Source organism: Varanus komodoensis, unplaced genomic scaffold (assembly GCF_004798865.1).
Source record: "Varanus komodoensis strain SLA01 unplaced genomic scaffold, ASM479886v1 scaffold5, whole genome shotgun sequence".
Classification (NCBI taxonomy): Eukaryota; Metazoa; Chordata; class Lepidosauria; order Squamata; family Varanidae; genus Varanus; species Varanus komodoensis.
Window position 1 is genome coordinate 7596971 of NW_025336087.1, and position 25476 is coordinate 7622446.

At 40.0% G+C, this 25476-nt stretch overlaps 1 protein-coding gene across 2 annotated transcripts in view; it reads left to right on the forward strand.

The window, feature by feature from the left end:
• The window catches only part of IPO11 (importin 11), a 94839-nt gene that overhangs the window by 60481 nt on the left and 8882 nt on the right, over positions 1-25476 (forward strand). For both annotated transcript variants that reach the window (XM_044446222.1, XM_044446223.1), the window contains exons 27-30: positions 6672-6785; positions 8643-8764; positions 17139-17234; positions 20022-20106. In XM_044446222.1, coding sequence (XP_044302157.1) covers positions 6672-6785; positions 8643-8764; positions 17139-17234; positions 20022-20106 — 417 coding nt within the window. The remainder of the gene's footprint in view (positions 1-6671; positions 6786-8642; positions 8765-17138; positions 17235-20021; positions 20107-25476) is intronic.

A 25476-nucleotide genomic window follows, 5' to 3' on the forward strand; every position in this document is an offset into this window, starting at 1 on the left:
TGAAAAGGTACTCATGGGTCTACTAATTAATTCTCACAACTACATTATGAGGTAGGTTAGGGTAAGAAATAGATTTTTTCTATGGCTTCACTGTGCAGTTTGAATCTGACTTGGGTGTCTCCTTTTCACATCCAGCACTTTTCCCATGGCACCACACTGACCTGTTAAGTGATGCTACAGTTACTGAAGGCATATGCGCAGCCCATAGTGAGAAACTAGCCACAGTGGGTTGTTGTGCTGTGCAAACCTCAACTGCTTCCCATATAGTAGTTTGGTTTGGAGGAAGAATCCACCCTGACAACCCAGAAAGATAGGACCTACACATATACCCTCTTTTCGTGATGCAGACTTTGGAAAAAAATAGTTTTTTGACAGATTTTTTATGCAGGCAAAACAACCTTGTTTGGCCCTCAAAAACCTTGCTTAAACAAAAACATTTCTTTTGACAGCTGTAAAGGAGTTGTAGAGCTTATCTTTGCAGAGTACCTAGAGCGTCAGCCCTCAAACTAAGGCCCACAGGCTGGATCCAGCCCACCATGCCCTTTTAATCCGCCCACCCCACAGGTTTTGCACACGCTGGGTGCGCGCACGGGGAGGTTGTTTTGGAAATGCTTGGAGAAAACGATCTCCTCGTGAGCATGTTGGCGCTTCACCATGCATGTGCCCTGCAGCAGCTTGCTCTCAGGGAGATTGTTTTGGACTCGCCCAGAGAAAATGATCTCCTTGCGAGCAAGCCGGCATCTCGCCGTGCATGTGCCTGGCGCCAGCTTGCTTGCAAGGAGGTCATTTTGGACTCTCCTGAAGAAAATGATCTCCTCGCGAGCAAGCCAGCACCTCGCTCTGCACACACCCCCGCTCTGTATGTGCGCACGCCCTGCCCCCACACTGGCATTTCCTTGGCGGCCCGCAGCCACCGTTTGCACCTGTCAACTGGCCCCCTGTTCAAAAAGTTTGAGGACCCCTGACCTAGAGGCCTGGGGAAGTATGGAAAGATGGAGGGTGCTGAAAATATTGGGGCAATGCTTAAAAACTAGAGGATCCCACTGCTAAGGGAGAGAGCTACTTTCCAACCCCTTTCATGAACAGAGAACTCTTTGTGGCCTTGCTTTTTCAGATTGCCATTTGGCAGAGTAACAAATTTACTTATTTGCAGCCTTCCTTTGACTGTTTCTGGAAATACTGCCTCATACACTTTGAGTGGAAGCGCTCACCTGGCACTCCCTTGACGAGGAAAGACTGGCAGGAGGACCAAGGAATGGGGGGACAGCTCACCATGTGCCCAGTTGTCTGCTGAAACCCATAATTGCAGAGTGGGTTGTCATGTCATGTCATGCAACATGACTACTGTCTTGGTACAAATAGGTTTTATATTATTGATAGTAGACCTCCTTCTTTCACCTGACATTATCCAAAAGTTTTGGATCACAATCCTTCAGCCTAGGCCAGCATGGCTGATGGTTAGGTGATAATACTGCAAAACATCTGGAGGATATCAAATTGGAGATAGCTGACAAGTTAATGGATGACTAGATGCAGACATTCAGTTCCAGAGTAACGTCTTTTCTTGGGTGATAGATGGAATTGATATGTGATTTCATTGGGACAGGTAGCATCTCTTGCCCTATTCCTGATCAGAATCTGAGGTGGTGGCCAAGGCTCCTCAGAGCTCCATTGCTAGTTTTTATTCTGTTTGCATTTTTTCTCCTCCAGCTTATTCCTGTTCCTGCTTTCTAAATTTCCCCTGTGGTGTTCTGAAAGAGGGAGAAGGAAAAAAGTCGGTGGCTTATCCTTGCATATAATGGGGAGCTACATAGAAATGTATGGTTCAAAAGCTAGGATGTGGATCTCATATGAATTGGCCAAATCTCTGTATTCTGGATCTCTATTTGAAGCACCATTAGAGGCAATCCTTGTGTTTGTTTTGGTCTTTTGTGTGCACAACAAGAAAAAGGACCTTACCATAAAGGAAATCTGAAAGACTGAGTGTCTTTTCAACTGCCTAAATTATCCTTCAACTCCAGAAAGGGTAAAAATTGGCAGCAACTCATACTGGCAGCACTGACATGGCAGAAATCTCTCACAGACCCCTAGGCTATGAATTGTGAGCTGGTCACTTGCCTCTTTCCTTCTCTTTATAAAATTCAAAATGAAACCTTTGAAGCACAGTTCTTTTACTGAAATTTAATGGTTACAAAAAAGTATAAACTGCCTTCTGTACTAGAGTTGTGGGAGAAGCATCACCCCATGTAAGAGCTGAATCCATACTGAAACTTCCCATCCTTTCCTCCCTTTCAGTAAAGCTTCTGACTCCACCTTCAAGGTCATTCTTGCTGCTTAAGGGCTAGATGGTGGGAAGGCCAGAGACTTCATAAGTGGTCTTCTTAAGTGGTCTACTCATTTCACCTGCCCCTAGATCACTCTAGATCATGGGTCCTCATACAACGGCCTGCAGGACAGATCCGGCCTGCCATGCCCATTTAGCCGGCTCGTGCCGCCGCCCGTCCATGCACTTGCCGCCACCTCACCACACGGGCTGGAGTTGGTGGCAGCTTGCTCACTTGGAGATGGTTTTGGACTCGTTGGGAGATCTCTGAGCAAGCCGCCGCCACGCGCGCCTGACGCCGCCTCACCGGCCCGCACACCCAGGCCCCCCTGCCTCACCGGCCTGGGCTGGTCACCGCCACCTTTCAACTGGCCCCCTGTTGAAAAAGTTTGAGGACCCCTGCTCTACATCAAGGAGCACTTCCTGCATCTGCTTCCCTTCCCACCCTGAAATGCCTGCCTTCCTTTCCAAGGCAGACAGATTCTTACATTCTGTCTGAGAAACTTTACTAGAAAACTTTGAAACTGTCAACTGTCCATCCCTGCTTGCTCCACCACCTGCTTCTTAGATTTGAACAAATCTGTCTGAGCTGACTGTGATATACAAGGGATGCCCCCCACATGAATAGTAATGGACATACTAGGAAATAAGAACTTAATTTGATAATGGAAGGCAAAGACAGACTGCAGAAGATTTAACAAACACCCGAACAAGGTATCTGTCCTTGCAAAACTTAGCACTTGTATTGTTCCTGGCATGCTGATCAGCCCTTGTGTCTGATGAAGCCACAGCGCAAATGGTTTTTATAGAAACTAAAATTTTAAGTGGTCACCATTGCCAGATAAGGTCCTACTGCACGGTGTTGTATGCTTAGGGGATTTGCAAGGCGCAATAACCTACTGGGTGACTAGGCACAGCAAGGTGTTAAGTCATGTGAACCTGGACCTCTTCCCACGGTGTGGTTAGTCTGAGAACAACAAGCCACCCTGATAATCTGTGGTTTGGTTTTGGGGTGTTTGAACCCACTGGGTTCTCATTTTGTCTAAACCCAGGCAATTGACACCATCATGGGTTGCAGGAAGAGTTAGATGAGCTGTTCAGCAAGAGCAGCAAAAGTCCCTTACTGAGCTCACCTGGCCTGCCACCAGTGATAGCCACTTCCACTTGATGCCAGAGTGGCGAGGTGGAGAGACCCATCATTGGCTCAGCATTGTGCACTGTAATTGAAATGCTTTTACTCACATCGTGGCTCTTCCCCAGTTGTACCCTTTACTCCAAGTAACAGTTTGGAGGGGGTAAAGTGTGAAAAAGGAAGGAAAGGCCCATGTAAGCTATAATGGTCTGATATTGTTGTCCTTCCCCCCACATGCGGCCCTTCCTAGCACTGGAATGAGGCCCATGAGTGTTCCTCCAAAACTGAATTTGGTCCTCTGGCTGAAAAGGTTCCCTAGCCTTGCCCTAAGTATTACAGGGTGAACCTCCCATCTTCAGCATGTGTGGGATGTTGGAGTACTGGAAAGTATTAACATCCCAAGGTGTAGCCCTAGGCTGGATTGTTGGTACTGGTGAGTGAGACTAATTTTATGGCCACCTATGAGAGAAATGCAAATCTTCCATTCTTAAAAATGGCCAGAGGGCAACCTACCCATCTGACTGAGTGTTTTGTCGTGTGCCAGGAAGAGATGTTTTTTGGATGTAAAAGTTGCCCTTCTGGCTGTCCTGAGAATAGAATCTGAAGTACAATTGTCATTTTCTTTGCAGGAACCAGTTTATTTCATGTGAGATATTTCTTAGATATTTTATATAAAAATGCCAATATCCTTATAAATATGGAACGATAAACAGTTAAAACTGGACAGGATCTAAATCATTGCTACATTGCTGCAGATACTTTAACCTGGATATCAAATCGTTACTGAAAGTCTGGCCTTCTTTTCTATTCTCCTCCTCCTTTCACTTAGAAAGCTGGCCTGCTTGCCTCTGCCCTATTCTTTCCAAGGCTGGAACATTACCCTGTGAAGCTATTAGCCCTCTCTCAGCAATTAAGGCCAAGACACACTGACCTTTAATAGCCACAGTTGTGGCACACTGCTTTATAGGGTTCTTTGTTTTTGCCGGTATGTGGCTGCAAGAGGCAGACAGAGAACAGCATTGTGGTAGCTGTACAACTGTTACTTATTTGCTTTTGAAGATGTGACTTCTGACTTAATCCAGAAAAGGTGTTGGCAAGTACTAATGTGTGAATTGATACTTTCACAGACAAAGAAACTTTGCAACTCTGCTAACTTTTCATTTTTCATTTAATTCTCTGTGTCTTCATCTTTATTATTCACCACAGTATTTATTATGAAATGTCATATTGGGCTTTTTTGCTGTTCCAGAGAAATGCTTTTGTGTCCACTACCCAGAAATATGAATCTGCTCCTGAATTTAACAAGACAATTTTCATATTGAAGGGATTATTTCCTATTTTCATCTGAATTCTTAATACAAGAGGACATTTTCCTTGTCTCTGCATTTGTACTTATATACTGTAGTGTAAATTGTACATTTTCTCATGCTGTTTGAAAGTTGTTCTTCATTCTCTAAGAAACACATGTCCTTGGAATTTTCTTAGAATTAGTAGGGCAACTGACTCTTTGTAGAATGTTAAAGTAAAGTACTCCTTGGATGAGAAGTAATATCCTTCCTAACTTTGAAACAACAGGAAATCACAGCAGTTCACATACTGTTAAAAAAAACTTGAAGCAAGAGAATGTCTTTACAGAATATTACTTTGATTTCTTGTTTGAAATTTCACATCAGGTAATTCAAACCATATTCTTGTTGTATGAGTGCATTTTTCTCCTAGTATTGGCTTTTACATGCAGCAAGTATCATACTCTCTTTCTGTTTAAACCTCTTTCTTACTTGTTATATAGGCCCCTGGTTTTTTTTTTTTTTTTTTTTTAGCATTTCTCGCTTCAAGTGCAAAATCTTCAAATAGCCAATAGTTGATAATGGGAGGTGTTAAAATAACATAATTTAACACTTTCATCTATCAATGGGTTTTCACCCATTTATGTCACTTCACTATACTGTTCTGTAAAATCTTTACACTGAAGAGTGTTACCACTGAGAATAGCAACAATGAGCTGGATTAATAGCACTTCTTTTAAAGAAAAAATATGTCCTGTTAAGATGGAGATAAAAACTGCTAGTTCTTTTGTGGATTTCTTCTGGAATTCCTAAATCACCAAAGAAAGAAAGAGAGAGAGAGAAAGAAAGAGAGAGAGAGAATAAACATCCTGGCTGTAACTGATATTCATTCAAAATTATTAATGATGGAAAATGCTTCATTTGTATGACACTTTCATATAAAGTTTCCTTGCCTTATAATTCCATGTTATCCCAGTCGTTGGTGCCATTGTATAAATATAATACACATGTGCAAACCAATATGCTGAATATTTGCTTAAACATTTCAGGTATTGCTGCTGACCATTATGAGTCATAGTCCAAAGTGTGCATAGTGCCCATATGATATAGTGCACTGAGAAGAGGGATTATTGAGATAACTCTTAAGCGATTTCTCTTGTCTGTCACTATACACATAAAGCTCTGTGTGAATGTGGGAAAACATACCAGCAACAGTCACAAGGAAATTAATCCAGAACATTTGACACTGTTCAACTGTATCCAGGCATTGTTGAAATTAGTGCACCACAAAGATAAATTAAAACCAATTTGCTTTAATATCTTGAAATAAAATACTTTTTGGCATTTATCTGGTTCTAAACAGGTGAGCAAGCTTTCTAATTTGCTAAAACTCTACTTCCAAGTTCTTTTGGGAACACTAAAAGCTTGCTTGCTACTTTGTGACATTTTAGTTGGTCCTAATAAAAATACCTGCTGCTACTTCATTTTTCTTTGGGTGCGATGCACTGAAACAACTATTTGCAGCATATTTTGATCTCATTTCATAACCTCGATTATGTGCATAGTTTAACCATTTCTAGGCAACTGGGCAATATGTTACAGAAAGTCAGTGTGCTTTGGTGATAGTGTCTTCCATCCTCCATGTTCAACATGATAGTGGGGATTACCTACCAAGTGGGTGACTGCTTTATTTCACATGGACTTCAATGACAACATTTCAAGTTACTGCTTGCACTGCTATAGCTGAAACCTGTAAATATTTGCTTAAAATAGGAAGTTGTTTTGTTATGCTAATATCTTATTTGTAGAGTTGTATTAAATTTCTAATTTACTTGAACAGATGGTATAAGTTGTAATTTTGCCGCATGCATTTATCATGCTTATATTTTCTGTCTGATAGGAAAGCGAAGATTAATTGTTTTCATTTCAGAGATACCCAGTTGTAATGTCTACTTACCTGGGAGTCATCGGTAGAGTTTTGTTGCAAAACAAAAGTTTTTTCTCACTCTTTCTGAACCAGATGGCTTCTGAGTTTGGCCAGGAGGTAAGTGCTTACATTTTAAATTAGTTCTGTATGAAGGCACCAATTGCACAACAATTATGATATTTCTTTCCCTAAACAAATTTGGGCTTGTAAGGGGAGCATGAATAACTAGAAATAATTGTCCACCCATTCTCTCCCTTTTGGAAAAGATGTAATAGCTGAGATTTACTTTCTGTTGGGAGCAGCTGGAACTTAGGCCTGTGCAGATCATCTTGTTTCCACGATCCATTCCTCCTCCTCTGTTCTCTTTGCCTTTGTTGTAGTTATGAGAACTGGGTGTGCTAGCTCATACTTTCATGGTTTGAGAAAAGTAAAGAAATTTCCTAAATATATATTGTAAGCAAGTTAAGTGCTCGAAGCTAAAAGCTTATAGCATGAATGTCTCAGTTTTAGAGCTGCTAAGTTGCACCAAGTCTCAGGAATGTCCAGTAATTGTGCCACTCCCGTGTACTCAAGTTTCTTCTGCATATGTACATGAATCTAGAGGCTTGTGTAGTCATCAGCTATCTTTCTTTTCATGGCAATTGCTTGTGCCTCATAAGGTTCTGTTCTAGATGGGCTGCATCCTTCAGGGGGCTTTGCAGAGAGGTAGGCAGCTGCTGCTGAAAGGAAAAAACTGGAAAATCCATATGCATATGTGGTATGCCTTGGTTCTCAGCCATTCCCTAGTATACTTAATGGAAATGTCAGCATAAACCCCTGAAATCTTTTCAGATAATTGGTTTTTGTTTGTTTATGCTGCAGCAGCTAACTTTCAGCTGCAAATAGACATCTGTCTTCACCTCAGTATACATATTTTAAAGATCATTGAAATTTGTTCAGTCTGTTGTACTATTCTGTCTCCCAACTGACTTAAATTAATTTAAATAACAAAAAATATTCTTTTGAAGCAAGTATTTTCATGTGATGTTCAGCCACTGAACCAACAACTAGCTTGTTAATATTTTCAGACTTTCTACCCAGGGAAATCAGCCTCACACAGCAAGGGATACCCCTTGCAGATAGATGCTTGGTGCTTCTTAGCAATCCCATTATAATCAGAAAAACAGCTCACTAGATTTTCAGTTGCTTTTGGTTTTTAGTGACTAATTGTGTTTGATAGATATGCAAAGAACATACAGTAATGAAGCCTCTGAAAAAAATGTATGTCATAAAGCCCTTGTTGGCACATGCATTTTGAGTTAATTCTATAGTGAGATACTTGAATTTAGAGCAGTCATAATGCATATTACCACGACACACATTTATACTGAAACACCTGCCTCTGCCTCCCTCTAACCATGCTAGCTGGCAAATTCAAATGTTTCGCAGCATATAGAGTTCAGGTTATAATGCAAATCAAATGTGGCTTCCCATAGCCATTCACATCAGGAGATTATGAGCATCCCATGGAGGGTGGATAGAGTGCCGATTTCAGCCGTCTGAGTCTTTTGCCCCAGAAAACAAGAATGGCTGGCTGAGGTACCACTAGGAAATCTGCATGCTGGCTGCGCCTTACTCCTCTCTTCTCTTCCTAGAACCCCGACAGAGCACTGGCTCTGCAGACTTCTGAACCTGGAGGCACAACTAGCATGGTTCTTTCTGCACTGGCTATGATGGCAAGGGGCGGGGGGGGGGGGTGCTCTGAAGGCAGAGCTCCAATTGCAGAGCTTCTTTCCAAAATTGGAAACTGTGGACTCTGACTTATACTCTGGCTGTATAGATTCTGTCTAGCAACTATAGAATTGTGCTCTTCATGTTTTGAGTTAGACCCGATAACACAATTTCTCATATTCTAAAATCTATTTAAAATAGTTAACTAACTTAATTACCAGTTTACATATGAAGAAGATTTTCACTAGTATCTTCTTTTTCCAGCCGGAGCAGCTGCTTGGTCACATGATTGAAATGTGGGTTGACCGCATGGATAACATAACTCAGCCAGAGAGAAGAAAACTTTCAGCTTTGGCATTACTTTCCCTTCTGCCGTCAGATAATAGGTGAGCAAAACTTAGAGAAATGTTGGCTGAAGACTCAAAGAGCAATCACCCATGCCATACTACGAACTACTTCTGTAATTGCTTTCAATTTAAATATTCAGGGGGTTGATATCCCCAAAACATAAGAATTAGATCCCCATTGTTATACCAAACTAGTTGCATGGTACTTTGGGTCCTGCCTCCCAACTTGTAACTGAAAGAAATACATGAATGTTTTAGCTTCATCTTTCTGTAGAATATTGGGGGGAAATCCTATTGTTGGCCAAAGAAATAAAAGGCTTGGTTAATTAATGCAATAAAATAGGATGACTTCCAGACTGCATTATAGATGCTTAAGTTAAAATCAGTGTTAATTATGCAACCTCCTTTTTATATTAAGATTTACTCTTAATTTAAGTTACATTTTTCCTCGTAGCTTTGTGTATTCAGTAGCACTTTTCTGTAAACTGCATACAATTAGAAACTGTTTCCTTTATATCCATGTTCTACTATTTGTTTTTTATATAAGGCACTGTAAGTGTCTTCTGAGGTATGTGGTCACAGTTGACACTTGGAGCTCTTTAACTTTAACCAAATGTTACTTCTGAAGTCTGAAACATATACTTTACCTTCCTGTCATTTATGTATTCTGTATGAACCATACACTTAGTTCTAGCAACAGTATAATACTTTCTAAATGCTCGTGATAATAAATACTCCTTTCCTGTGAATAATTGCTTTAATCTCATTACTATAATATTTAGCTTTGCTTAAGCATTCTTCATTATGTGCAATAATGTAAAGCAGATACAGATTATATCAGCAGTATGTGAAGACACATTTATCTAACTGAATTTTAGAGGAATAAATTGCAGAGATTTTCTTTCCAGCAGTACTTCAGAACTGGAGATAAAATGACTTCCTGTCTCTCAGTTTCCTGTATCCATGGTAACTTTGTTTTAACCAGTCATTGTAGAGGAGCCAATGGGAAGAGTAGCATTTCCTGTAGGAACGGTTGCAGAACCTGCAACAAAATGTGAGAACTGAAATGTTGTCCAGAAAGTTCTTAAAATAAAAGCTAATATATAAAGGCCCTAGCTCTGGAAGAAGAAATTTTAGCTGACAAAATGAGCATCACATTCTGGGTAAGAACAATTTTAATTTATTTTAAACTTGAAATAAAAGTGACCTTCGAAGTTTTAGAATCTACCAATGGCAGGAAATTGAAGATTTTATGTATAAATAGCATTTCTTTTTAAGTTTAATCTAGAATGAATAAATAAACATGTGTTAAATAGCTCATTTCTCTGACTGCTGTTAGCATGTAATTACTTTTACATTTTAACTGTTGAAATATTTTTAAAGCACAGTTAAAACTATTAACCGTTTATAAATGCAGTACTGTGCTTAATTATGTGTGAACGATGGTACAAGAGGAGAGTAGACAGACATCTGTAGTCCAGAAATACAAATCACATTAAATATAGCATGCATTTTATATAAGATGAACATTTTAAATAAGCAATTCTAACTTCTTTCCTGATAGCACAAGCAAAGATGACTGGGAGAATCACAGCCCGAGATATGTGTCAGCTTCACCACCTTGGGTCATTTCGACATATTCTTAATTGTCTTCTTCTGTTGCTGATCCAGAAGGATATACTTTGCTGCCCATCTGTTTGCCAGCAGTGTACAGGCAGACAAGCAGACTGCCGTAATTCAGGTCTTTCAGCCATTCCAAAGAATTTCCCACAAAATATTTTATTTTTATATTTAAGTGGGAACAATTTATCACATATACATCCAAAGGAATTGATAGAACTTCGGCAAGTTTCTGTCCTTCACTTGGATAATTCCGGCATTTTCTATGTGTACCCAAAGGCATTTGCTGAGTTTAAGAAATTGTGGTGCCTACATCTGAATACTAACCAAATAAAACACTTGGATCCTGGAACATTTGAAGGACTTTCACATCTTCATTCTTTATACCTGCAAAATAATGAAATTGCTTTCATTCCTAAAGGATTATTTAGTGATCTCACTTCAGTTCAATACCTCATGCTTCAAAGCAATCACCTTAGCATCCTTGGTAGTGGCACCTTCTTTGGAATGATTAGTCTTCGGATTCTTAACCTAGCCAACAATAAGATTTCACAGATATCACATAAAGCATTTCATCACCTTGACAACCTTACATATTTGTACCTTGAAGGTAACAATTTAACACGTGTGCCATCAAATGCTTTTGTGGCATTGGATAATCTTGAAAAACTGTCACTGTCACTTAACCCTATTGGATCAATAGCCCCCTTTGCATTTAAAGGACTTTACAAGCTTGAGTATCTATCTTTAAAAAGTGCAAACATAAAGGCTATCAGTGTGAATGGCTTTTCAGGGCTAAATAATCTTAAAAAGTTAGTTCTGAGTAATAATAAATTAGAAAACATCAGTTCCAGTACTTTTGCAGCACTAGATAATTTAGTGTTTCTACAACTTGACAGAAACAAAATAATTCACATTGCAGATAATGCGTTTCGAAAAATGGGATTCACTTTAAAGATACTGAATCTAGCATTTAATAATCTTTCATTTTTACGGCCTAAAGTACTTAAACCTTTGGTCTCTTTAACTCACTTACAGGCAAATTACAATCCTTGGAATTGTAGTTGCAGATTACTTGGACTGATTAATTGGCTAGCATATTCGTCCATCTCTTTAAAAATTCATTGCCAAAATTCTTCCAGCCTGCATGGAAAGCACTTGAGTTATACTAAATTGGATTTGTTTACAAAGTGTTTTAGCACTACCACAAAAAACAAAATATTCAAGAATATTAAACCAGCAGGCATCCATCTCAGCACCACTACTTTATTAATGGCATGGAGTCAAACTCGCACAACCAGTGCAGCTTATGAATATTTTGGTATGGATACAGACAAAGTGACTTTATGGACAGAAGTGCCTACCGCATCTGCTAGTCCAAATCTTTATGAAGATTACCCCAGTGGAAAGCTGAGGCATACAGCTTCAGTGTTAACAGTACAAATGCCCACACAGAAGATGCCTGTTAATTTGACCATGGAAGAAAACAGAGTATCTCCTCCAGAAGCGGCTTCTGTGTCTTTTAAAATACCTCTGATCTGTTCACAGCAGGTGGAAAAACTAAATCAGGCTTTTGACATTTTATTAAGCTTTTTTATTTTGGCTTGTGCTGTGATCTTGTTTTTGATTTACAAAATCATTCAATTTAGAAAGAAGCTAAAAGTGCTGAAGAACTCTGCCAGTGGAATAGAATACTATAGCTTTTATCAAGGTGGTAGCTACAGCCTAACTGATCCAATTCAACCTGTACCTCAGAATCCACTGGGAAGTTCAGAAGTGGGCCACGTTCAGCTTTCTAAACCAACAGCACTTGAAAGTCAAGCACAGGTCATCTTATTTGAACATTCAGCATTATGATTCAGCAGGATTTTTGTGGCGATATGTATAAAGACCAACAATTGCATGAGATGATTTGTAGTTCATAGTCTAGTTTGGCTATGAGGGTGTGTGGGGGTCTTGGTCTGGGAAGCAGAGAGATTTAGAATGGAGTTTCTTCAAATATCTTCATATGTGTTGTCATTTTAATAGCTCCATTTTTGTATGGGTCTAAAGTTTGTTTTAGCCATAATGCTTCCATTTTGTTCTATCTATGAAAAATTATTAATTGATATCTTTAACTTTGCAACAGTATATGTTCTGTGTTCTTTCTATATCAGCTATTAAATCCTTGCCTTAAAAAAATCACAGCCTTTCAAATATTCATTAGTATTAAATGATTCATAGAAACCATGCAAGACAATTTCTAAATAACTAAGTGAAACTGACCATTACTGGCTGTATTGTGAATCTCAATTGTTGTGGGATTAAACCTTTCTTGTGGAAAGATTATGAGGTAATAGCAGCACTGAAATGTATCATGATTTTTCAACAGAGCATGACATTCTGGAGAGATTCATATTCCTGTTGTAGTTAACTATAATAGTTTCACTTCCAGTAGAAAATTGTAATATGTGTATTTAATATCTAAGTTGCTAACGTACCAAGTGTCTACATGTTCTATCTCACTTTTTCATGTGTGGTGCTAATTAGAGTTAGAATTCGTGTAAGCTTTTAAATTTAACTTGTATACAGGCTGCCTAGAAATGGAACTGTGCTCACAGGACACTCCTGCTGGACGAAATTCCTCCTCCCTGCAGCTTCTCATTCCTCTTGAAAAGCTTCGGAGAATCAGGGGAAAGGCTAGAACAGTTGCACTAGGGGCTAAAGGGGAAAGGGAAATCACCTCCCCTTCCTTCTGTTGGAAGCTGTTGCTATACCACGAACAACTGTTTCTTCCACAACAGAAGAGGCCCTTCCATTCACAAAAGGGCAAATCCGGATCCAACCCGCTTTATTTTAAGTAATGCTACCTCTTGCACTTCCTTGTATCACAAAACAAAGCTATATCTAAAGTTTCATTTTATCAGCTGAATACCATCTTAATACTAAACTGCAACTCAGAAGTCTAACTGGAATAGTGGGTTAGGTTGGCAGCAGTCTAGCCATGCCTGTGCATTGCTGAGGAAGCCAGTGTTAACTTGAAAATCAATGTACGATGGTGTATGCTGATGGGATACCAACTGGGCACAGAGATGGCAGTGGGGTTTGCGGAAAACTCTTTCGGAAACTTGATCACTGTTGACTTTGCACCAGCTTTTAGTTTGAAACCTCTCTAATGACTGTGCTAGCATAATTTTGGAAACTTAATGAACTGGCTACAAAGGATTTTGCTTTATTTTCTGTCCTCAATGAGGTGCTTTATGCTGTGTTTGGATAGGGCACAAATCCATGTACTAGATGCTTACCTCTGCATTTCTAATGCATGCATGTTACCCATGTGTGCATTCCTGCTTCCTATGCTAATTTCCTCTAACTTTTGAGGCAGAAGAATCATGAGAATCAGGTCCGTTCATGAACAGGTCAGTGTACAACACATGAATCTTTTAGCAGAAGATGCTAAAAGGTATGAGGTACTTCTGCCCCTGCTGACTCCTACTGTCCCCACCAATTATGTTGTGCATGCAGCTCCCCATAATGATTTAGTATTTCCATGGTAATCCAGAAAAAGTGGAAATGCTAGATTCTGGAAGAAGACAGGTCAGCAAAGGTTGCATAAGGGAGTGCGGCCAGCCTGCCTCCTTGAAATTAGCATGCATTAGAAACAGACCTTATTTTCAAGCAGACTGAACACCTGGCAGTGAAAAACAACTCAGTTGTATTATATTGATAGTAATTGAGTCATGCATGCAGTTACAAAGCAATAACACACAAGTGGAAAGTTTTTCTTGATGTCATTTCAGAGGTAAGTCCTCAGTGTTTCTGAGGTTGCCTAAATTCAAAAGAAAAAGATCAGCTTTCCTACTATTAAATTGGTTTCTAAGTAACAACACACATTTTTTGAAGTTTTTACTACATTTTCTGAGCCACTGTCACTTGCCTTGATTTCTAACATAATCCTGAATGCTTAATTAACCAGTAATATGACTGGCTAATAACTGACCACATGCATTGCTCCTTCATCCTGGGTGATATGATGATGGCATTGTATTGCATTTATATCCTGGGTTTTTTCCCCTTGCAAGGAACTCAAGCTTCATGGCCAAGTGGTGACTAGAACCTGGATCTCCCAGGTCCCCTGTCCAGCACTGTAATCACAACACCACACTAGTAGGCTTTGATCAGACAACTTATAAAGTGGTCAAAGGACACAAAAATACTGTCTTCCTGCCTGAATATTTCCATAGTGCTTAACATGTTGCTGTCCCACTTAACCAGCTTAATTGGGTCCATACAAAGAATCACAGAATTAAATAGAAGAATGATCTTAAGATTATCTCCACTCCTTGGAACCTCTACATAAAAGCAACCCAATTTCTTCTTCTATCTGTGCAGTGTGTGTGTGTAATGCTCCAGTGTGCCCTAGTCAAGATGTATTCAGAGCAGAATGGGAAAGGTGATTATGGATTGTAGTCCAAAAACACCTTATGTGTTTTTGCCTACACATGCAAATATACTCAATTTTTTTAATAGTAAATATGTGCTTTCATTCAAAATACTGAAGGTTTGAAGCTTCAGCCTATCCCTCCACCCCAAAATATTGCTTCTGAGGACTGGCAATTCAGACAGCAAAAAGGAAGAACTCGTCGAAATTGGGGGCTGCCCTTTGCATGAGCCAATGGCACCTTTGCATCCTTTTTGCACAAAAGGTTATCCTGGATTTTGTAGCAGATCTAGGGGATTGCTTCAGGGCAATACACTCTTTATTCATCAGGGAGTTCTAAAAAAAATTCTGCAGGGAGATGCAATCTACTTAACTCCAGAGTTGTTGGACTAGTAGGCAACAGCCAAGGTATCAACATTTGTTCAAAAAGTTGCCCTTTGGTGTTGAGGTTTTCCATATATTTTAATGGCAATTCTTTTCATAAAATGAGTGTGATTATTAGGCTTGCCTGTAATAATAATCTGGTGCCTCACATGTAGCTTTTCTTTATTACTGCTATTGACAGTGTCAGTAATTAACAAAAGGAGGAAAGCTTTCACTCACTCTGGCTTATCAGTGATCATTTGACTCCATTCTTACATTGTTATTTATTTTATTTCTATACTGCTGCATAGCCAGAGCTGTCTTGGCAGTGATCAACAGTCAATAAAAGCAATAAAATACAACACAAAATAAAACAGCATAAAATAAACAACATAAAATTATAGTTTAAAAATGAAACCAAATAAACAATTAAAAACAGTCCGTTACTGCTAGGCTTGCTAAAAACCAAAAAATGGCAATACCTACCCCAATCCATGTGCTATGTGGAGTTGGTAAAGGTAAATGGTCTTAACTTGGCTTCAAACAGTAAAGTTGGTGCTAGGTGAGCTTTGGTGGGGGAGATCATTCCATAATTTGGGAGCTCCTAGTACGTCTTCCTACTTGTTACCAACTAAGCCTACTTGGAGGTGACATTTGGAGGTGACATTTGAAGGAAGGCTAAGATGTTGAACATAGTGTCCAGGTACATTGTGGTTGGGAAAGAGGTTCTGTCAATATTAAGAAGTCAGACCAGAAAAACTGAAAATATTGAATTTTGACATGGAAGAAGGCAGGCTTTGCAGGGGGAATGCATCCGAACTTTTCTGTACTACTAGCTAACCATTCCCTGGCTACTTCCTGGTGGTAATTTGCACAACTAAACACATCACTTTTCCCAGTCATATTGTAATCTACACTAGATGCTATAATAGTGCATTGGAAAAGAATTCTCACCAAGTACCCTGCTCGTGATTTGGGATTTGGCAATGTACTCTCCAACAGGGCAGAAGAGTACATGATAGCTAGTGCTTAACATCACACTGGGTGGGTAGCACAACACCATTCTCCAGCTGCAAAGAAGCTGGTAATATACTATTCTCCTAGCATTTCATCCCTGGCATGATTAGGTGAAATTGTGGCCAGACTATACAACCATTGTTAGTGATTTAAGACAAATTTTATTTGTTCTGTCAATGATAATTCCAAAGAATACCAGATTCCTGAAATTCTGAAAAAATACCTCTTTTTCTCAAAATGACTGCATCATTTTCTCCTTGAAATGCATTTTTATTTATATTCCACTACGTTGGTGAAACTTCTAAAGACAAAGTGCAAAAATAGAAAGTCACTTTTAAAGAAGCCACAATAGGTAGAATGACCCCTCTTTCCTGGGTTCCTGTCTTGGATCAGGGATTGAGCCAATCACATTCACTCACATTGTATCCTTCAATTTCGGACTTAACTGCAAGATTGCAAGATGTATACATTTGCACAGAAATCCCAAAGACAAGTGCATATATTTTAATGAAAATTAAGAGAGCAATTAATAGCAATATTACTCATTCAAGTTCCTACATATTAAGTAATGTGTTACAGATCGTAGGGAGTTCAGAACTTCAGACTAGAATGTTTTCTGAACATTCCGATCTTCTGGGCTAGATTCCAGGCACGTGGTACCTGGGCTTACGTTCACATTTCCTTTATTGTTGCTTTGATTTAACAATGACTGCTCTGGAGGAGGAGATTTGTGTTGTTTTAAACTTGGACTGTATCAACATAGTTCACAAGTGTGTGTTCTCTCATTTTTCCCTTTAGCTGGTTTTGCAGGCTTAAGGCAGAAAGTCTATAATGTGAGTTGATGTATGTTTTTAGGTCATTCTTAGCTGTTGGATAAGCAACTTGTCAGTGTCTTAGCTAAGCCATAAATAATATAAATAAAGCTTTAGAAGTATGCCCTTGAAAGCACCAAGTTTAGCTAGTGACTTAGATCGTTTTTCTTTTCTTTTCTAGTATTATCCAAGATAAATTTTGTGGTATCGTAAACATTTCAGTAGAAGGGTTACATGATGTCATGACTGAAGATACAGAAACAAGAACATTCAAAGAGTAAGTGGAATGCCTATCTGCATGTGCTTCTTACACTGGATCCAATGGGGAGCATGTGCCCCTCCAACGCCCCTCCCTACCAGTTGTGCAGCAGCAATTTAGCACTTCCAGAGCAACCTGAAACAAGAGGAAACACTAATTTCCATAAGGAGGCAGGAAAACAGAGTTTGCATGAGGGAGCATCAGCTGACCACTTTCTGCTGGCTTGGGGTTTTTCTCTAGGAAGTGCCAAATCTCCCTTGTTTAAGTAGAATTGGAAAAACCTACCACTTGTAGAAGGGAATTGGCAGAGACAGAGGCACCCAGTTGGATACTGCCTTTAGTCGTAACAGAGCTTGGCTCTTAAGAGAAGGAAAGGCATATTCCATTCATTTGAAAAGCTATCTTTTTAAATGTGTGGTTTGAGTTGTACAGGCAAGTGTCTTTATTTACATACACAAGATTCTGTTAGACGAGCAAGGCCATTTAGTTTTGGTAGCATGTATTAATATCATTGCTGGTAAATCCTGCTTAAAATGATTAGGTCCTTATTTGAATTGACTAAATGATCAGGCCTCAATAATTGGGACTGGAGGTAGTAGAAGGGATACACTCTTGTTTCTGCCACTTGCCATGAGACCTGGATTCACTGCCAAACTGCACCCCCTGCTTTCCAGGATTCTGTCAAGCCAAGAGGAAGAGCATCCTAGCCTTTCTATTGGCCCAGAAAAGAGTCTTTACAGGGTCTCACATCCCACCCTTTCTAGAAACAGCTCTCTACTTTACAGACAGCTTCCCTGGGACTGCAGAGGTGGAAAGCAAGAATGCTCTGGTCCCATCTATCAGCTAGACTAGAGAAACTAAAGGAACCAACATCTAGCCAAACAGGAACACCAGCAGCAGTGCAGTAGTTATTACCTTGTTCTGGCCTTGAAAACCACTGCATTGTCACCCACAGCCCACCTCATATATATTTTTTCCTGAATATGCTTTCTTATTCTTGTCTCATAAGCTTGATGGAATGGTTTGTGAGCTACTTTGGGAGGCAATTATTGTTTGAAAACCAGGATAAAATGCAGTTAAATAATACATAAAACAGCAATTAGTGAAGATTCTATGCATACATGAATCCACATTTCACTTTTATTTATTGTTCTGTTTCCTCTCAACATTCCACTAGTCCTGTTTTTTTGAGGGGTTCCTTACATTGCTGAAGATGCAGTCTTAATGGTTGTCTTGTGTGTTTGCTTCATTCGCACTTGGTTTACAGAGACAATTCATCATGCAATCACAGTCCCAGAGATGGAGTGGAACCAGAGCAAGGATCAGTGAAGCTTACTGCAGCACACTTAATGGGCCAGTTCACATATCTCATTAAGTCACCCTGAAAATAAGCTATGTGGCTTGGTTGTTCAATTTCTAACCCACATTATTTATGACAGATAATCAGATGATCTGTGGGTTACTGAAGTTTTCCCCCCACTTAGTCCTTCCACCTTCCCCTATTCCATGGATCTTCGCAACATAAATCAGCAACTTATTAACAAGTACAAAGGCACTCATTAGCAGAGTAGAGTTCATTTTGTCATTTTTCCCACTTTCAGGGAGACTTTGCACATATTTAACTTAAAGAAAACAATTTGGAGGATATTTTTTTCAGATTTCCTACTGCTGTGTGTAAGTAGCTGCTTTACTTTAGCAAATCTTTATAAATCTCTTCAAAAGTTTTTTTTAAGTTAGATTTGGGCAAATCTCCCTGGGGAAGTAAAATTCTGGAATTTGTGCAAATCTGAAGGTAGGGAAGATAAGTTTTACTCTCTAGGAAGGCTATGAAGGAGAAGAATAAATTGACAGGTGCCATATCTAAACACAAAACAGAGAGGGTAGCTTGGTAGCCCTTTCTGGCAAACAGAGCACAAGGCAGCATGCAAGGTTTCACATCATGAAGGTCCACCCTGAACAACCCAGCAACAAGCTAACGGGTTTGCATGTCACATCAGCCTCCCTAGCAATAAGCCACAGAGGGTTGATTGTTCTGAGGTCAGCACACAGTGTGCTTAACAAATGCTCAGGACTGCTGTGGATTGTCACTTTATTCATAGGTGTGCCAGGTAGCATCCCAGGGGACATTGTAACTAAAGCCACTCTCCCCACCACGTTTTGGCTTGCTGCTCTCTATTTTGACAGCCACTGACAGCCCTTCCAAAGTGCCCAAACAGCACTTTAGAGGGGTCATCAATGATTTATCACTCCTTTAAAAAAAACAAAACACCTTTTTGCTTCCCAACTGTGCACAATGAGTTTTGTTACTATACTTTAAAACCAAAATTATGCAGTTCCAGATAAAAGTTCCAAAAATGGGAAGCCTTGCCTGAATAATGTCCAGATGTGGGGGGAGTACTGGCTGTCAACATGGCCATGGACCATGAGAGGCTTTGCTATGTGATGCCTGCTGTCCGAAGGCAATCTGTCGATTCAGACAATGACACAAGTAACCTGTGCTCACAGAAAGGTGGTGAAGGGATTTATACCCCATTGGCCCTGGGATCCTCAGGGCCTTTTTGTTACTCCAAGAAGTCCCAGTGTTCTCAAACTTTTCACCCATTCTTGAGACTCTAGGTACTTGGGGAGATGGGAAAATGAAGCCCAAATCCTTTTACTGGACCACAGACATTTGATAGCTACTTCCTTTTGAATGGAATATATTTTAATTTAATTTTGAACGTGATTCCCCATATTTTTTTCCACATGGCTTAATACATTCATACCTAATGTCTAATTGAAAGTATTTGTATTTTATGGGTTTAGCTGCATGCTGATGTCTGTTACTGAGGAGCCAAAAGTGACAGAAGAAGAAGAGCCACCCACAGAGCAGGACAAAAGGAAAAAGATGGTATGTATCCAGCTCTTTCAAGTATTAATTGTTGCAATTTAGCAAGCTGTAGACTGTTTGCTGTTAAGTTCTGTTGAGTTACTGCAATCATATGCATTGTTCAGCTCCAATGCAAGCAGTAGGAAAAACAGGAAAGGCAGAATTACGATAGCTCAATTTAGCAATGTCTGGATTCTAAATAAAACGGGCACCATGTGTAGCTGCAAAGAATAATGAGCTATAGATTGGGTTTACATGGCACACTAAGTCACAGGGGTAGCGTTCTTTAGTGTGCTGGGTGTACCAGCACCCCTACTTCCCTTGAGGTGGTTTATAAACCAGCCCAAGCTGTCATAGCTCATGGTAGGATTTAGAAGACCCTTTGTGGCTTAGTGTGTTATCTGAACCTGATCAGAGCCAAGAAATTACACGTGTGCCATGAAGGAAGGGCTCGCTTGGTTTTGTTTTCACAAAAGGAAGCAGCCAAGTCAGCCCAGCCCCATATGACATGTGAAGGGCTTACTATTCAGCATTTCTGTTGGGGGCGGTGGGGGGGCAATGACCAGTTGAAATGACCTTCCTCCAGCCTAACTAAACACAAACTTTGCAAGTTAGGTTGGACTGACAGGCAACAGTTGAACAGTAGGAAGGGAGGTACAGGCTGTCTTGTGGTGGGCTTTCAAGCCCTGTAAGAGGTGTCCTGTACCCACCCCTTCCACTGCTCTATATAGATATGCTAATAAAGTGTGGAAAGAGCTATTGATCGTGATACATGTTGGGAATTGAACACTGGCTTAAGCACCATCTTTATTTATTTATTAGATTTATATCCCACCTTTTTCTTACAACAAACTCAGAGCAGCTTATATAATTCTCCTACTGCTGCTTACAACAACCACACTGTGAGGTAGGTTGGGCTGAGAGTTTATGCCTGGCCCAAAGTCACCCAGTTGGCTTCAAGGCCAAGCAGGGATTAGAACCCAGATCACCTGAGTCCCAGTCCTGTGCTCTTCAATAAAACAAAACAATTTATCTGGTTACTTTGAAAAATATGTTTTCATGTTAGCAATATCATTCTTTAGTGGTGGTATTCCTCAGTGCCTAACAAATCCAGACTTGGACTCTAAGCCAAGCTTTCTCATCCAAGCTGAGTTATGTCTAGTTGGCTTTGCAGTATAAACTAGGAATTGTCTTGAATATGAAGGCTCTGGACTTTAATAACTTACTTAAATTTATCTTTTAGGAGCTTATACATAGCTCTACAGAATGTTACTGCATATAGAAAGTAATAAATCCAAGGTGCTATTTCAGGAATCCATATTAAACACTGCTACACACCAATGAGTACATGTAGCTGATCTAGATTCTGTAATTGCCCACTGAGTCACAGATGTCAGTATTATAACAAAATATGATACAGTGATTAAAAGCGTAAATGAAAGTAGGGATGTTTATTATTCATATGATGACTCACAAGGCGTATCTTGGATTTGATCTGTTGTTGATAAGAGATTCAGCGCAGTTCTGTGGATCTTTACTCAAAAGTGTCTCATTGAATGGAGCTTACTCCTAAGTAAATGCACAGACTTTAAAATGTTTTAACATCAAATTCAAAGCTTTACAGCTTTTAGAATTTCAAAAAAGTATAGTAGACAATTTGGGAAGATAAATAAGTGGAACTTCTAATTTGAACAAATTGAGTTATTAGAAAATATAGTTATAAGCCAAGGAATAAAAGGCAATTTTTAGAGGACAAAATTAAGAGAACAGGATGATAATTTCCCCTATGAACAATAAGAAATCCAGATTAGTATCCAAGCATGTCTGTCTGTCTGTTTATGAAAGATCCTAAGGAGATTAAGGAAGCAAGGTTACTTTAAGTTAATGATTTATTTACAAGCATTTCAAATTCCATTATCACAACAGTTTTGGTCCTACTTGTCTTCAAAAACAACCCAAATACTCAGAAGTAATTTCCACCAAATTCATGTAAGCATACAGACAATTGCAACCATAAATGTGAATGTCATGTTTCTGTGGAGTTAAATATGTGGATTGGCTTTGGAGTTCAGAGCTTTCCCTGTGTGTACTTAATGACCTGGTTCACATAGCACAACAATGCATTGTAGGTAATTAGCCATGGAAGGTCTTTGTGTCATACAAACTGAGACTGTTTTCTGCAGGGTAGCTTGTTTTTGTTTGTTTTTTTCCAAACAAGCCACCTTAGGCACCCATGGGCTGTGCTAGGGATGTTTTGGGTGCAGAGTTGTCGTGTCTTCTGAACACAGGCAACCGGTCCCACTATGAATAAGGGAATATAGAAAATTGTTTGGTTAGGGATGTATCCAGCTCCCTGTTTTGACCTACCTTAATCTGTGTGTGTGTGTGTGTGTGTGTGTGTGTTTTAAAAGCCCTACTTCTGACAGCTGTCAGAAGTGAATGTGAGTGAAATAGGAGGGTGGGCACACTTTCCCAATACATTTGGCTGAGCCACCAATTTACCTACCTGGAACTCCTACCTCCTCTTCCGCCATCTGAGCTCCTACCTGGGAATGTGTTATATATGTGAGAACAAGAGACAGGCCTGGGAGGGGAGGGAAAAAGATCTACTCAATGGGCTGGGAAGGGGTAGAGTAATGGGAAAATGCATGGGAAAGCGGGGGGCACTGTGATCAATGGGGCGTAGTCAAACCCCTGAAGATCTCACTTGAAGGGGGAAGAGACCCATACCCCCTTTCACAACCAAAAATCATTTGCAGGTTTGCTTTGGCATGGCAGCTTGCCCTTTGACATCTGTCTCATCGAAGCAAAGTTTTCTTTAATCCCTATTTAGGGATCATTGTCATTGTCCAGAGTTGGTAGCTGCTGCACTTTGACAGCAGGACTCCCCCCACTTTTGGACATTGCCCAGGTGATGTTTCCTGTACTCAGACCTGCAGAAGTACATACACCTCTCCAGTTGTTCAAGTCTGACTAGGAGAAATTAAATGAAACAATACACATTTTTTCTTTTAAAAAGGAGTTGTCAGCAGTGGTAGCCCTCCATTGTGTGCTCCTTGGAAAATTTGGAGGGATAGTCAATGCCTGTCAGTTTGTTTGTGATCATTGGGGGAAGAAAAAGAAGGATTGGGCTGGAGAGGGAATACAGCCATGGCTCATGATTGGATCAAGGAATAAAGGCAAGTCTTCAGTTGCTATGTTTTTTGGGATACCAGCTGTAAGACAGAGGGAGAAAGAAGAGACCAGCTCCATTGTCTGTTGGATGCAAAAGTGAGTTATTGTGACATGTGTACCCTTCCAGCATTTTCTAGGAATTGGTTGTCTAATGACCCCCATGGCAGTCATTATGTGTCTGGTCACATTTTCCATTGAAGGCATTTTGTGGTAGTTCCCCAAATTCCAAGATGAGCCCACCAGTCCAAAAGGTTGCTGAGCCTGCAGCTAATATATGTAAGGACTTTTCCATTTACTTCAGTTTTACATACTCTGAAGAAGGAGGCTGTACCTTGCCAGATGCTTTATCTGTGTAACAGAATGTATAAAGAGTTTTAAATATGGTCCATATGGCTGTAGCCCTGTAATATGTAGACATGAATGCTTAAATTCCATTGTTATCAATATCATGTAGGTTGGAATAGAATTAGATTAAGTGCAGGAGGGTGTGAAGTGGATATCAGGAGAGAATATGGTGTTATAATTGTTAGTTCCAAGAAAAAGACTTTACTGATATGTAAACAATCATGAAAGGTATAAGCTTAAATATTGAATCTATTACACTTTTACATTTCTATTTTGATCACAGTGTAGCTATGACATATTTCTGTGAAGTTCTGCTCAGCAAGAATGCTGATAAAAATGTCAGTGTGCATTCACTCAAAATGTATAAGTGATCATGTGCCACTGCTGGCTCATACATTGTAGAGAATCCAGAACAAAAAGATCTGAGTTTGTTGAACTCAGGCTGTGGTATATTAAAGTTTGGTAAAGAATGACTCCTACTGGCTAAGTGAAGAACGGTTCCTAATCATAGGAAGAATGGAATAGTAAGAATCTCTTTCTTCTTTTCTTTTGTAAAGTAAAAGCACTTTTTATGTAATGACTACATAAGGTCAGAGTGCTCATTTCATTATTGAGAGCTTCATTTCTGAATAGTGTAAGTGACACTGTGCATGATTAGAATTCAGGTTTAATCTGATTGGCATTCATAGAAACATAGAAACAGAGCGAGTCAGGAGGGGTCTCCCAGGCAATCTAGTCTGACCCCCCGTTCCAGCCGGCTCCACTCACAACATGCCCACCATGTGCATGTCCAGCCTATCTTTGAACACCTGCACCAATGGGGCCTCAACCACCTCCCGTGGAAGCCCGTTCCACACCCTTGGGGTCCTAACTGTCAGTAGTGCTTCCTGGCATCTAAATGGAAGCTTGGTTCCCTGAGCTTTGCTCCACTGCAGCATGTCCAACGTCAAACTTCTGAGTCCATTTCAGCACCAAAATTCTAAATCATGAAAATGTGTCTTCCTCCAGACAAAACAATATATATTTTTGTTACTGTGTGTTATTTATTGTTAGCTGTGGTATTTCTGCTTCACCTCCTTTGATCTGGAGGGACATTAATATAACAAAATGTAGATAGATGCATTTTGAAATTCATGTGCCTAGTAAAGCCCCTTGCTGTTGAACCAATCCCTAAGGGCACAATCTTATCATGGTGCCTGCAAGCTTGTATCTTGGCCCCTCACCTGCCTTTTCACCAAAGCTCCCCCTTTGCCCTATCTCCAAGGTCACTTTTTTGACCTCGGAAAGCACCTGTACAATGTTTTTCTGTGCCAGTTGGAAGCAGGATGGGAGCCCGATCTCCAGTTCCTAGCAATTTCTGATCTGGAAATCTAAAGTAATGAATTTCTTCTCAGATATTGTCTGCTGCCATAGGATTGCTCCTCAAGTGGGTAAATTTAGATGACAGGGAGCCACACAGTAACCTTTTAGGAGTTTACTATGTTGCACATGCAACCAAGGAAGATGAGACCACCTGCAGCCTCTTATCTCCCCAGTGAAGCCTTGCATTACTATGTTCTTCTTTTTATGTCCCATCTAGTTGTCTGTAACTTAGGGAAACCCTATGAACGAATGCTCTCCAAAATGTCCTGTCCTTGACAGTCCTGTTCAGCTTTTGTATGCATTATTTTGTGTGTTCTTGTGTTCAGCTGTTCAGTCAGGTCCGATTTTAAGCAATCCTATGACTCCTGCGAGTCCCTTGGCCCACAAGGCGATCAAACCGGTCACTTCTAGAGGAGATCAACCCTTACTGCTCTTTAGAAGGCCAGATACTGAAGATGAGACTCAAATATTTTGGCCACCTAATGAGAAGGAAGGACTCCCTGGAGAAGA